This window comes from Lissotriton helveticus, chromosome 11, assembly GCF_964261635.1.
Source record: "Lissotriton helveticus chromosome 11, aLisHel1.1, whole genome shotgun sequence".
NCBI classification, from domain to species: Eukaryota; Metazoa; Chordata; class Amphibia; order Caudata; family Salamandridae; genus Lissotriton; species Lissotriton helveticus.
This window is the reverse complement of record NC_136072.1, coordinates 308,631,085-308,646,041: the sequence shown is the minus strand read 5'-3', so window position 1 is coordinate 308,646,041 and position 14,957 is coordinate 308,631,085. Positions and strand designations below refer to the sequence as shown.

Sequence of the window (14,957 nt, the reverse complement as noted above, 5' to 3'; positions counted from 1 at the left end):
AATTCACAACACAACCCATCGAGAAGTGGTACGGTTATTTACTGCCAGACCCTTCTTTGCACCCACATAGCCAACAAAAAGTTGATCATCCATCCGGAACTGTTTTGTGCGATCCAGATAGAAGGAGAGCGCACGCTTTGGGTCCAGACAGTGGAGCCTCTCTTCTTCCTTTGAAGGATAGGGAGGCGGAAAGAAGGTGGGCAAAGTAATGGTCTGCCCAATGTGGAAGGCAGTGACCACCTTAGGAAGAAAGGATGGACGGGTCCGGAGAACCACCTGTCTGGATGGACAGACTAGAATGGATGTTTGGAGGAAAGGGCTTGGAGCTCACTCACCCTTCTAGCAGAAGTAATGGCTACCAGGAAGGTAGTCTTGAGAGTCAAGAGACGTAAAGGACAGTTATGAAGCAGCTCAAACGGAGCGCACATCAAATAAGTCAGCACAAGATTCAAGTCCCACTGAGGCACAATCTCCACGCAAGGAGGTGGAGGTTGGACAGGTTCGGGTGGAGGACCGTCCCCTGTTGCTGCGACAGAAGATCCTCCTGAAGAGGCAGTCTAATTGGAGGAAAAATGGCCATGTTGAGCTGGTCGGGCTACCAGACTCTTAGTGGCCAATCCGGAGCCACAAGAATGACTTGGGTCAGGTCGCTCCTGATCTTCTTCAGCACTCTGAGAAGAAGTGGTATAGGCGGAAAGGCGTATAACAGACTGCAACTCCACTCGCGACGAAAAGGGTTGCTGAGCGAGTGCCGCCTTGGAAATTCCAATGCGCAGAATTGCTGATATTGCACGTTCTCTTTGGTGGTGAATAAATCTAATCAAGGCTCTCCCCACCTGTTGAAAGAGACCTTGCACCACCTCCGAGTGAAGACGCCATTCGTAATCCATCATGCACCTGTGGCTAAGTTCATGGGCCCTGGCGTTCAGAGAACCTGCCAGGTGGTGAACCACCAAGGATGCCTTGATGTTCCAGCCATGTCCAGAGGCGGAGGCCCTCCTGACATAGGGTCCACGACCCCACCTGCCCTGTTTGTTGCAATACCACATGGCTGTGGTGTTGTCAGTGAACACCTGCACTACACTTCCCCGGACAGAGGGAAGGAATGCCTTCAGTGCAAGATGAATCGCCCGGAGCACCCGAAGCTTGATGTGAAGCCCAGATTCCGCCGGAGACCAGAGGCCTTTGAACTCTGCCTCTCCATGTGGCCGCCCCATCCCAGAAGGGAGGGATCTGTCACCACTGTGTATTCTGGTTGGGAACGGGAGAGGGACCTGCCACTGACCCAATCCTGGTTCGTGAACCACCATTGCAGTTGTTGAGCAGTGCCCTCCGAGATCTGAACGTAATCAGACAGATTCCCCTGATACTGCGTCCACTGGAACTTCAGGACCCACTGCAGAGCCTGCATATGCCACCTGGCATGATTGATCAGCAGGATGCAGGAGGCCATGAGGCCCAGCAGCCTCAGGGTCATTCTGACTGAAACCCGATAGAAGAGCCGAAAGATCAGAATCATAGCCTGAATGTCTCAGACTTGCTGTTCCGTAGGATTGACCTGAAAATGTGTTGTGTCCAGAACCGCTCCGATGAAGAGGAGCTTCTGAGTGGGAATCAGGAACGTCTTTGGCGCATTGATTGACAACGCCAGCTGATGCAGGAGATCGGCCGTAGTCTGGAGGTGGGAAATGACTTCTGGGGCGAGCCCGCCTTCAACAGCCAGCCATCGCGATAGGGGAAGACTGAAACCCCTAATCTGTGCAGATGAGCTGCGACCACCACCATCCCTTTTGTGAACACAAGAGGGGCGCTGGCAAGGCAAAAGGGGACTGGTCCGCCCGCTGGCTCCCTGAACCACGACGCTGGTTCCCACGTCCCCGGCCACGCGAAGGTTGGGTAACTTGCTGCGGCCAGTGGCCCTGGGTGGGACGTAGCGAGGCACCTCTTCCGTAGCCACGAAAGGGGCGAAAAGCAGACTGCGCTGGACGGGAGGAGAGGCCCAAGGACCTGGCCGTAGCCAGTGAATCCTTAAAGCTCTCTAGGGCGTTGTCTGCTTTGTCGCCAAAAAGGCAATGGCCATCAAAGGGCATGTCCATAAAGGTGTTCTGGACATCCCCCGAAAAGCCAGTAGACCTCATCCAGGCGTAGCGACAGAGCGCTACCGACGTTGAAATAGTACTGCCCAGAGAGTAAGCGGTGTCCAGGACAGAATGGATCTCTCCTGGCGGCAACAGCCTGAGAGAGAGGACTGCCCGTGCCTCCTCCGGACACTGAGGCAGCACTTGCTCCACCGTATGCCACACGGAGTGCAAATAACGGCCCAGGAGACATGCAGTATTTACAGACCGCAGTTCTAAACTGAGGAAGAGAACATTTTCTTCCCATGATGGTCCAGCTTCTTGGATTCCCTTTCCAGTGGAGAGGTAGGGAAGGCGCTTTTGGAGGTGGAGGCTTGGACCACCAAGCTCTCCGGGGTGGGGTGTTGGGAGATGAAAGTGGGGTCGCCCGGAGCCGGGCAGTGGCGATCATCCTGTCCATGGGAGACCCGTTTTGGGTCTGGACCAGGTGCCCAAAAGGACGTTGGTGAAGGCCTCATTAAACAGCAACAGGGGCTCCGAAGAGCTTCCCGCCGGTTGAAGCACCTCAGCCAGGAGGTTAATCCTGACGCCACCTTAGGAAGCTCAGGGTTGAGAGCCTCGGCCGCCCTACGCAACACCACAGCGTATGATGCTCCCTCCTCCGTAGCCACGGTAGGAGGAGACAACATGCCAAGGTCGGTGAAGTGTCAAGACTACTGGCATCCCCCAGGTCCTCTCTCCAGTCCTGCTCAGTATCAAGCTGATCACTTAAAGGGTCACCGACCCCTCCCAGTCCTCCTCTGGCTGCCAAACAGGCTGAAAATGGCCAGGGTGGAACACAGCGGCAAAAGTACCCATCGGCAACGGATCTGGTGTCGGCCAATGCCAGTCCGGCTCTGTGTCCATATCAGGATGGAGGCCAGGTGCTACGCCAGCCAGGAAGCCGACCGGCGCCAAGCGCCGTATTGGTGCCGAAGGAAGCGGCGCCAGTGGAGGCGTAGTGAGGTCAACCGGCGCCGTTCTGGATCCAGGCCTGAATCCAAGAGGGGCCTGTGCTGCCGGGGCCAAACCAGCTGGCAGTTAAGACCTAGGCCCCCCAACCGAGTCCGCGGGGTGCCGAAGGCACGCTCCGGCGGGGTCGGTCCGCCCAAAGATGGCATGCATCGCCTCATAGAACGTATGAAGCTGGGCAGGGTTCGCTCCAGGTCCCGGAAAGGGAGGGAAGCTCAGAGTCGACTCATCTGGCTCTGTGCGCGGAGCCGCGGGAGGGGCACCACCCGCGGGCCTCGTCGGGTCAGCCGACCAACGAGCAGAAGTCGAAGAGCGACTATGCGTCTTCAAATTCTTCTTATGCTTCGACTTACCCGATCCAGAGTGCGAAGACCTCGATGACTTGTCGGAATGGTGATGGCTCCGCGACTGGTCCCTCGACCTCCTTTTGAACTGGTACCTTGAATGGCGCGGAGCCGACTGTCGGCATTCAAGCAGCTTTTGGGACCGCTTCCACAAAGCCTTCGGCATCAACAACCGACAGTCAGAGCACGACTTGGGGTTGTGGTCGCGCTCCAGGAAAAAGAGGTACATGCGGTGCGGATCTGTGACCGACATCAGCCGGTTACAGAAACTGCAGGCCATAAATCCGGGCATCCCTCAGGCACCTGCTGGGAGTCGAAGACCCGTAAGAAGACGTCGACAAAAGTCAAGAAAATCTTAGTAAAAAAATGACTGAAGTACCGCCATTCCCGTATCTGCGCTGGCTGGTGCAGAAAAAGAAAGAACGGACGTCAGCGTGCAAGGGCGGCGTCTAAGTAGCTGCCGCAACGTCATCCCAGCGACCACGACGCCGACGCCGACCGCGGAGCCGACAGATGCCACCTTCCGACACGCAGAGGTATTGCAGACGCAAAATCTTTCCAGATCCAGTCTGACGCCTGGGGTAATTCTAAGGTGAGGAATCTATAACTAACACTTTTCTTTCAGATTAGTATGCCACTCCCCATCATTCCTTCCTCAATCAAAGAGGGTGATGGAGTAATTTAGTAGGATAGGTTGTGCCTTGGAAGGTTGAGATGTATGTATGCAATCGTATTTATATTGCGTTTACTATCCCTGATGCGGCATCAAAGCATTTTTTAGCGAGTAGCACGCTACTCCGAACCCAAAAGTATTAGTGGTAAATTAGTATAGGGAAATACGAGATAATTTGAGTGGTGGACATGTGAGTCTGTTATTCAGATTAAATAGAATAATGGAAGGATAAAAGAGGGAAAAGTCTAGAAAGTATTATTTGGGAGATCGTAGAAGTAAGATGAGATTGGGCATGAGTAGAAGAAGAGATGGGTTAGGGAGGAGTCTCTAGAAAAGGGATTAGGGAGATCATCGTAGTAAAATGAGGTTCGGGTGAGTCGAAAGAGGGATACATGAGGGAAGAATTCAAAAAAGGGTTGTTTGGGAGATCACACTAGTACAATGAGGTTTGGGGTAAGCAGTAGGAATTGAGGAGGGAACAGTCTAGAAAGGGTTATTTTGGAGATCACAGTAGTAGAATGAGGTTTGGGATTAGTCAGAGAGTGGAGGTAGAGGATATATTGAGAGGTATAGGGTGAGACAGTAGTGCACTGGAGAGTGTGAAAGTTTTTTTTTCTTTCTTCTACAGTAGGAGTAAAGCAATAAATATACAGATACATGACACTTAGAAAGGGTACACATGTATAAGGAAGATAATATTTTCAGATTTATATTGTATAAACTTAGACTTTGAAGTGTTGCTGTACTTGAAGCTATGTGTAGTGTTGCTGTACTTGAAGGTACTTGTGTATTTTTTATAACTCATTTTTATTTTACCTTTCCCATAATATTTCAATAGTGAAGCACTTGTAGATAAAATAGTTATGAAAACATGTATATACTGAGAGAGGGGGAACACCCAGAGACCTATGAGCATTTAATCAAATAACTTGTATAAAAACTATACCGTGACCTATAAACATATTAGGCATAGAATATTATATATGTATATATTTAACCATACATAATATAAACATCTGTTAAGATCTAAGAAATATCTATTGTAAAAACCATAGTTATTATACATATTTGTACAAAGAAATACATATATCTAGAAACATACATATAATCAAATTATAAACGTTTACATACACAGGGATATGCAGGTACATTAGTGTTTGAGTATGGTGGTTAGGTAGGAAAGAGACAACACTTGAGTAGCCTTCTGAAGACAAGATAGTTATCCATAGATCTAATGTTTGGGGGTAATGAATTCCATACTTTTGCTGCTTGAACAGAGAAAGATGTAACACTTATGGCTTTTTTCATGTATGGTGGCGTTTCAAGTTGAGGTGCCAATCTTGAGCGGAAGTTCCACTGTAGTATGTAATTGGTGATTTGATTCCTGATGAAAATCATTCCTGTTCCATGTATTGCTTTGTGTGTGATACAAACCGCTTGAAGGTGGATCCTCTGGCAAACCTCAAGGCAGGGGAGATATGGGCTTGTGGCTTTACATGTCGGAATAGTCTGGCAGTAGGGCTCTGAATTTGTTGTAGTGTTGTAGTCTTTTCACAGTTGATAAAGATGATCGGTGGTAGAGGCCTTTGGCGTAATCAAGTTTAGACAGTAGAAGATAGTAGCCTGCACCTGTGTGGAAATCCCAGGTGAGGGAAGACGCATTGCAGAGTTTTCATAGCATATCTTGCTAATTTGTCCATTTGGGCGTTCATTGATAACTTTGAGTCCATGGTTATTCAAAGGTTTCTTACTTCTTTAGATCTCTATCCAGTTTTCAACCACCACCTTGAATCTGTGACGTAGGCAGTGAAGTGTGGAGGTAGTAGTATTCTCATCAAAGAGAAGCAGGGGAAGGATACAAATGAATCCCCAGTGAGGTTTTTGGGCTGACCATACTTTAAGGCAGATTATTTTTGTGGAGGCTGTTTATAGCAGAAACCTTACATCTCATAGAATTTATCAGTATGGAAGTAGCCTTAGTGACCTGTGAATGATAAACCTCAAGCAAGAATGTTATTTCCCCCTAGGGTAGAGGAGGGATAGTTATTTAAGGAGAGACTGATTTGTGAATTCAAGGAGTAGACAGCACAGCTTCTGGGGGACTAAAGTTGTAAGAGGGTCATTTTAATGGATAAAAAATGAATTTCGTGCATCAGAGCAGACCTTATGACAAATACACCACAAATCAATCAGGGGCCTGAGTGTTCTGCAGCTTAGTCAGGCCTTAATAGTATGTTTATACCTTTACTGTAAGAAAATGTCATCTTCTCTGGGAGGATTCATATTTTATTTTTCTGTAGCTCATCTGCGCAATCACTTTCGTTAGGAGAATTGTGTATTGTTAATGAAAGATAGTATGTTGTGCTGAAAGAGGACTTGAACTCTCTTCACCCTCTAAGCCACTGTAAGATGAAACCACAAATAGGAAAAGCATAGTCCTTAAAGCCAAAGCAACCCTCGCTTTCGGTCTCCACATTTTGGAGCCTTGGCCGAAATCATGCACATAGCTCAGGCTTGGAAGGATATTGCACACAGTACATGCCCTGGTCATTAGCACCAGAAAGATGATAATACCAGGACAGAAAACAAAAACACTATTGAAAGAGAACATCTTTAAAGAATAAAGAAAAAAGTAAAGAAAATACCATCACAATATGTCATGGAAAAATATTTTAAAAACCAAATCCAAATATATTGTGTATTGAAAATATAAAAAATTTGAAAAAACCGACACCTGAAACAAGCTTAGCACACTTGACAAATAACTGCAGAATACAGTGGACAGATATAAAATGATAGCTGTGAAGAGTAACAGAAGGCGCTGTATAGCCCCAGGTGTCTCATAAGTTTGATTTAGTCTCAAACAATGACGCCAAATTTATGAATCTCTATAATAAATAATAACTAATATGAGAAAATAGAATTTGGCACAAAAGAAAAACTTGAGAATGCTGGAGAATGACATTTTGTACATCAGAAGAATACAATGTCCATTTTGATCCAAGCTAGAATATATTGCTTTAAAAAAAAGGGTCACACGGACATTACCTTTCGTCACTGGTACACTCGTAATGGGCTTGTGCAACTGCTTGATGGTTGAAGAAGCCTTGACAGGTGAAGAAACATCCAATGGTACAGAATCATTGGTATACACAGACTCAGGTGAGTCCTCTCCGAAGGAATGTCGATGAAGCTCAACGTCGACAACCTGTGAAACAATGAGTAAAAACATTTCAGAGATATCCATGAGAGAATCAATGCTAAAAAATAAAACAACAAATTCCTAACCGTAGCAACTTCGGTACTTATAATTCTACAGTGCCCCATCCCTTTTCCTTCAAATGACCAGGAAAGATAATCTTACTGATTTAAGAGGCAACAACATACGCCATAGTACAAAAAAGAGGCCATATTCAAAGCATGGCAGATACTTCTGCCAGACCTCCACTTCTTTTCTTTCCATTTATTAGGATACTATGTACAAGTAGACACAGACAGGGGATTTATTAAAATAGCACGCTGAAGCAGTAAGAGGTAGGTCATTTCTTCTCTGAGCAAGTTTTTTGTATTCTTATTTGCTGAGTGTTGGTGACACAATCATATTGAAAGTTACGTATCTTCAGGAAACTCTCTCCCTGTTAAAGACTCTATTTAACCGCAGTTACTTTGCCTTTTTAGTACTTTCCCAGGTGTCGGACTGGATCAAGAAAAATTTCAGCAGTACCCCTGCATGCAGGCAGATAGCACTGACGGCTCTGCATAGAAGTTGTTTGGTACCTGTTGTGACGTGTGTGTGGACGTACATAGGTGCTATCAATCAATCAACCAACCAGTCTACTTGTAGAGCGCACTACTCACCCGCGAGGGTCTCAAGGCGGTGGGAGTTGGGGGGGAGGGGTTGTGCTGTTACTTCTCGAAGAGCCAGGTCTTGAGGAGACTTCTGAAGGTGAGTAGGTCTTGGGTCTGCCGCAGGAGGGTGGGCAGGGTGGTCCAGGTCTTGGCGGCGAGGAAGGAGAAGGATCTGCCGCCGGAGGTCGCTCGTTGGGTGCGAGGAACAGTGGCGAGGGCGAGGCTGGCAGAGCGGAGTTGGCGGGCGGGGGTGTAGAAGCTGAGTCTGCTGTGAAGGTAGGCTGGTCCGGTGTTGTGTAGTGCTTTGTGTGCGTGGATGAGGAGTCTGAAGGTGATCCTTTTGTCGACGGGGAGATAGTGTGGGTCTCTTTAGTGGAGGGTGATGTGGCCGCGGCGAGGGATGTTGAGGATCAGACGGGCGGAGGCGTTTTGAATGCGTTGTAGTTGTCGTAGGAGTTTGGCTGAGCTTCCTGCGTAGAGTGCGTTGCCGTAGTCTAGTCTGCTACTGACAAGGGCTTGTGTCACTGTTCCTCTTGTTTCGGTGGGGATCCACTTGTAGATCCTGCGGAGCATGCAGAGGGTGTTGTAGCAGGAGGAGGAGACGGCGCTTACCTGCTTTGACATGGAGAGGGAGGAGTCGAGGATGATTCCTAGGTTGCGTGCGTGGTCAGTGGGTGTTGGTGCTGCCCCTAGCGTGGTTGGCCACCAGGAGTCGTCCCAGGCTGATGGGGCTGGTCCGAGGATGAGGATCTCCGTCTTGTCTGAGTTCAGCTTCAGTCGGCTGCTCCTCATCCATTCGGCGACGGCCTTCATATCCTTGTGTAGGTTGGTTTGGGCGGTGTGCGGGTCTTTGGTGAGTGAGAGGATGAGCTGGGTGTCGTCGGCATAGGAGAAGATGTTGAGGTTGTGCTGGCGGGCCACTTGTGCGAGGGGGGGCATGTAGACGTTGAACAGTGTCGGGCTGAGGGAAGAGCCCTCGGGTACGCCGCAGATGATGTCGGTGGCTTTAGAACGGAAAGGTGGGAGGCGGACGCTCTGGGTTGTGCCGGTGAGGAAGGACGTGGTCCAGTTGAGGGCCATCTCCTGGATTCCTGCTTCTTGGAGGCGTGTTTTTAGTGTGTGGTGGCAAACCGTGTGTCGAAGACGGCTGACAGGTCCAGGAGGATGAGGGCTCATGTTTTGCCGTTTTCTAGATGGCGCCTGATGTTGTCTGTGGCGGCGATGAGGGCTGTCTCGGTGCTGTGGTTTCTTCTGAATCCGGACTGGGACGAGTCTAAGATGTTGTTGTCCTCGAGATGGCGGGTCAGTTGTATGTTGATGATTTTCTCGATTACCTTTGCCGGGAACGGGAGCAGGGAGATGGGCCGGAAGTTCTTGAGGTCCTTGGGGTCTGCCTTGGGCTTCTTGAGGAGGGCGTTGATCTTGGCGTGCTTCCAGCTTTCTGGGAATGTAGATGTCTCGAAGGAGATATTGATAACTTTAAGGAGTTGGGGTGCGATGGCTGCGTCTGCTTTGTTGAATACGTAGTGGGGGCAGGTGTCTGATGGTGATCCTGAGTGAATGGAGTTCATGACCTTGTGTGTCTCGTCGTCGGTAACATTGGTCCTGGAGGTCAGGCCGTTGATGTGGGTGGTGTTTTTCGGGTGGGTGCGGCCTGAAGTTGTTGGGGCGGTCGAGGTGTTGAAGCTGTCGTGGATGTCCAAGATCTTGCGGTGGAAGAAGGTGGCCAGTGCGTCGCACAGTTCTTGTGAGGGCGGGATGTTTTTGGTGCTGGGGTTGGAGAGTTCCTTCACGATGCTGAAGAGCTCTTTGCTGTTGAGTGCATTGTTGTCTAGGCGGGCTTTGAAGGAAGATCTCTTGGCGAGTCTGATGAGGTGGTGATGTCTTGAGGGCTGCGTGGCTGACTGGTGTTTGTTTGTGGAGCCATTTCTTCTCCAGTTTTCGGCATGCTCGTTTGGAGGTCTGGAGCTCTTCGGTGAACCAGGTGGCTTTCTTGCTGGTGAGGCTGTTGGAGGGTTTCTTGAGCGGGGCGAGGGTGTTGGCACAGTCGGTGATCCACTGTCTGAGATCGCGGGCGGCGATGTCTGGGTCGGTGTGGTCGTGGGTGGGTTCTGGGCGAGGGTGGTGGCCAGCTGGTCCTCTGTGATTTTGCTCCAGCAGTGGCGGGGCAGCTGTTGGGTGCGGTGGTGCGTGGTGACCTTGTTGAATGTGAAATAGATGCAGCGATGGTCCGTCCAGTGGAGTTCGGTGGTGTGGTTGAAGGAGACGTGTGTGTTGGTGGAGAAGATGGGGTCAAGCGTGTGGCTGGCGGCGTGGGTGGGAACTGTGACGAGTTGTTTGAGGCCAAGGTTGGCGAGGTTGTCGATCAGGCAGTTGGCGTTGTTGTTGTTCTCGCGGTGGAAGTTCAGGTCCCCGGGGAAGATGTAGTCTGTGGCGGCGAGAGCGCGGGTGCTGGTGAGGTCGGCGATGGAGTCGCAGAACTGCGCCCGGGGTCCAGGGGATCTGTAGACAAGTGTTCCTCTGAGGGTGGTTTTAGGGTCAGTGTGGATCTGGAAGTGCAGGTGTTCGGCGGTGTTGAGGGTGTCGTCTGAGTGGGTGCTATCCATGTGTGCTAACATAAGTTGCTTTCTTGACACTTCCACACCTGCAGACACGGAGCCAAACAGATTGGTCGCAAACAGAGTGGAGATTCCTAATTTAGGATCTTTTTATGTGAAGAGATTCACAGAAAGGGGAGGTGGGAGGGTCAGTGAGGAATCTGCGGTTAGCTGGAGCCTCTATCAGAAAGAACATGCTACTTACCCTATAAGCATCTGTTCGTACAGCATACTGCTGTAAATTCACATGGTCTGCATACTTCTGACATCTAGTGTTGGACTCTGACATTTGAAACTTTTTTTTCTTTAAAGGTATAGTATAGGTATAAGCTAGGTCCACCCTCCTGATGCAATAGTAGACCTAAAACCCGAGATATCTGGTGAAGAACCTGCCGATAAAGGAAGAGATTTTCACTCAATATGAGTTGGAAAATCAGCAGGAAAGAAAACAAACTTATCTGAGAAAGCTGAAGAACTGAGCAGAGCTCAGAAAGACTCCCTTACACAACAAGTGTGGTGAAAATCTGAGGGATTCAGCCTCTCTTGGGAAGGTTGAGGGGGTGCTGGCTGCTGATTGGTTGTGTTTTCAGTTTGTTCCTTTTTGTTAAAGGAGACTAATAGGCTATAGAGTACATGGTTATCACCATAATAGCCTATGGAAATATACTATTTACTACTTTGTTATTTATGTACAGTGGGACTCCCACTACGACGAAGGATAATGATTCAGGCATGTGAATCTATGAAAGATACCCCAATACTGGATAAAGACTGATGATATGATTAAATAAAGATACACCGTCTTTTGGAAACGCATGTCACCATTGGTTATCCATTCAGTTTAATGGTACTTTCAGCTAATTTGCGCAATGAACTATATGCCCCCACAATTGACGTCGCAGCTAAGAATACAACAGGCAGGAAGAGGGACTTGGTTGGAACTCTTACATATTCAAGTGGACACATGAAAATAATATCTACTCTAATTATGTTAGGTGATATGATGGAAAAGATTTTACCTACACCATGTGGTTGAAAATGACAAAAAAGGGGGGACGAGGCCAACAGTGGAAAGATGGCAGACGTTTTCGGAGTTGGCTCTACTCCCAAACCTTAACGATCCGTTGCTATATATCTGAAATTTGTCAGCCTACAACTATTATAGGCCAGCCCGTGGGCTACTGAGCTCCAAGGATCAGTCCTGCTGCCCTGACAACAGTCGTGATACTCTGCTTTGCCGATTGCGGAGAAGCCTGTGTGGCAGGCCAGGGAAAGAGACCAGAGCAGAGCGCCGAACGGTCAAAAGTGACTACAGGCTGGAGTGGTACTGTAAGTTACAGTGGGGACTGAGGTGCATGGACCCTGTGAGCACCCCGGCGAGGATGGGTGGTGCCACTGATGTACTATCAGGCTGGGAGCTGATGTTGCCTCGGAAGTACCACGGAGTGAAGCCCAGTCCTCAACTCCCCCTCACCGGTTCACCCTATGTCAGAAGGTATATACTGGAAACAAAAGGATGATGCCAGCAAGGGGAAAGAAGGGAAACAAAACAAGGTAAGGAGGGGAAACACAGGCTCTTCTGGCACAGAGGAGATAGCTGGTAGTCCTGGGAGCAAATGTAACTTTGTCAACCGTCTCCTGTTCTCTTTATACCGGATGAATGCAAGGTAAGTAACGAAATGCTTCTGTACAGGAATATAGTGGTAGAACAGGCCCTGTGTGGGGTTTTTTGGATAGCAGTGAATAATAAATCAGGGTCACCAATATCTCATTGACCCAAAATAAAGAATAATATAAAGTTTCCTACACAACCAGTGTATGAATTCGTAAACAGGGGAGAAATTAACACGGAACAGGTAGACAAACCTCTACCCTGCAGATCCCTTTCGTAACAGGGAGTCTCAAGACAAAAAGTAGAAGTGGATTCAATATCATCCACACACTCGAACTAAGAACCATGTAGTAATGACAACAAGCGTAACGAATATAAACACGGAGCTCACAAGAACTTAACTAGTTCAGAATACCTTAGCTCATTGGAATATGATGCGTGCCGAATGAGAGGACCGCCGCCAGCCGTAACCTGACGAAGCCCGCAGAACGCCACCACTGTGACACGGACGCCAAACTCTATCCCGGAACCGGAAGGGAACGCGAAGCGTTCTCGGGATTGCAAAGCGGAAAGAAATCTCGTCACCATTCCTTACACGCATGCGCTACTCTTCGCGCATGCGTGGTACTCCTCGTGGCCATGTTGCCAACCAACTGTACTTGGCGTCTTTGCCAACCACGGCTGCTTGCATGCATGACATGTACCTGCTCAGTGGATATGGAGGCCAGGAGGGGCGGGAGACTAGGACGCTATGGCTGCGCTCCTCCGTCTGCTACGTTGGGCGGTTTTGAGGACGCAACAGGAGCAGCACCATACGACCATTTGCTCTCGCCCAGATGAGTGAGCGGCTCATCCTTGCCCACCATGACCATGGCACTCTCCTACTGTGCCGAGGTCAGAACGGCAGGAAGGGTGCACAGTGTTCCTATGTGGCTGGAGCCACGCGCAACTTCACCTGTGGGTACCTACTAAGCCTGAGCGGAGTTCGCAGAGTTCCCCGTAGCAAAAAACTCTGCCGCGCTACGCGAAGCTCCATAAGCGAGTGGAGCGGAGTTCACGGCCCAGACTAAGAACCTACCAGACCAGAGGCCTCTGATTTAGGTGGTGGTGGTGAGTGTGGGTGGTAGCACGCTCTGGAACCGTGCCTAGCTGGGTGCTCTTTGTAATTCGGCCTTCCCCTCCCTCCTTCCTCCCTCCCGCTCTGCTGATGTGCCACCCGGGGTTTAGGGGACCGGCTGGATGCGGGATTGGAGTCACCCTATACACTGCCTTGACTTTCCCCGGTGGCGGCGCTCTCCAGGGTGGGGGGCCACTGGATTCGGGAGTGTGCGGAAATTACGACTTGAGACATCTCCGGAGCTGTATACATTGTGGCAACTGGTCATGAGGTGAGTGACAGATTTATCTGCTTGTGCCCCTCTCCCTGCCAATAGTGCACTGATTGCGTTGGGGGGAGATCAGGCAGGTCTGACTACTGCGCACCGCCCATGCCTCCATCAGTGCGATCAGTAATTGCCCCCGGTGTGACACCGAGGACGCAACACTAATACACATGCTTTGGCAATGCCCCAAACTAGGATACTACTGGACCACGGTCCATGCTTCGCTCCAGGAAGCGGGTGCTTTGACCCGATCCCCAACATTGGAAGGCACGTTACTGGGGTTGGGGCCCTCACAGCGCACTAGAACCGTGGCGACACGCTTCGCGGATCTGGCCTTGTTGCTGGCGAAACGTGCCATCACTATGAGGTGGAAGTCGGCTAGGCCTCCTGACCCGGAGTTGTGGAGAGCGGAAGTGGTGAGATGGGGTAAGGCGGAGGGAGTTGCACTGCAGAGGGAGGAATACAGGGGACTGAGGAAAAAACCAATTTCTCTGGACTGGTATACCATATTAGGTATGTTTGAAACTGGGGGAGACGGGGATGACGAGGATACAAGTGCCTCTTCGATTGCACGATAAATGTGTCCTTGGTCGGACTGACATGCACTGTCACTAACCGTGGTGCGCTATGGAGAGATGAGGGGGATCCCCCCATTTTATATTTTCTGTATTGGTCTAGTTCCATCTATGTGGACATTTGAATAGAGCCATATGCTGTGGTTCTCCGAGTGCCCCGGTCTACTGATTAATCAATTATATGTTGTTATGTGAGTGTCGGATGGATTTGTTGAGGGTGGGGGGAGGGATAGTTTTGGACAGGAGTTTGCATAAAATGTGACGGTTAATGTCACCAACAAACTGAAAATTAAGACAACTATGCAATTATATGTTCTAAGCAACCTTATATGTGTATTACTCTGTATCCCTCCGGGATTGGAAGTATTTGTGACTGCTTTACCTACTATGCTAATAAACAGATTTTCAATAAAAATGCCTCCATCAGTGCGAGAGCGACATAGCACTACACTGCGCAGAGGGCTACTGTGTTGGGACCCCAGCTCTTGGACAGTCCATAAGGTGAGCCCTACCAGACGGAGGATTAACCAGGACTTCTCATGCCCCTCTCTTTGGCTCCTATCACCCGTTATCAGGAGAGGTGTGGCAGGTCCATACTCTGACAGGCTTGCGACTGTGGTGCTCCTTCTCCAGGTTAGCTACTGTGAAGCATCGGATGTGAGGCGCACCTTCTGCACCCCTGGATTAACATTTATATTTGAACTCGGACCAGTGATCCTTTTCCGTGATGCACTGACCCTCTGTATCACTTTCTATGGACTACGAACTAGAGAATATAGGAGTTCTGTTGTATCTCTTGCAAGGGGGAGGTTTCCCTTGCTAGTCTTCTCCCACCC

At 49.5% G+C, this 14,957-nt stretch overlaps 1 protein-coding gene across 2 annotated transcripts in view; it reads right to left on the bottom strand.

The window, feature by feature from the left end:
* The window catches only part of YEATS2 (YEATS domain containing 2), a 1,326,518-nt gene that overhangs the window by 1,036,313 nt on the left and 275,248 nt on the right, over nucleotides 1-14,957 (bottom strand). For both annotated transcript variants that reach the window (XM_078665556.1, XM_078665557.1), the window contains exon 10: nucleotides 7,155-7,314. In XM_078665556.1, the coding sequence (XP_078521682.1) occupies nucleotides 7,155-7,314 (160 nt within the window). The remainder of the gene's footprint in view (nucleotides 1-7,154; nucleotides 7,315-14,957) is intronic.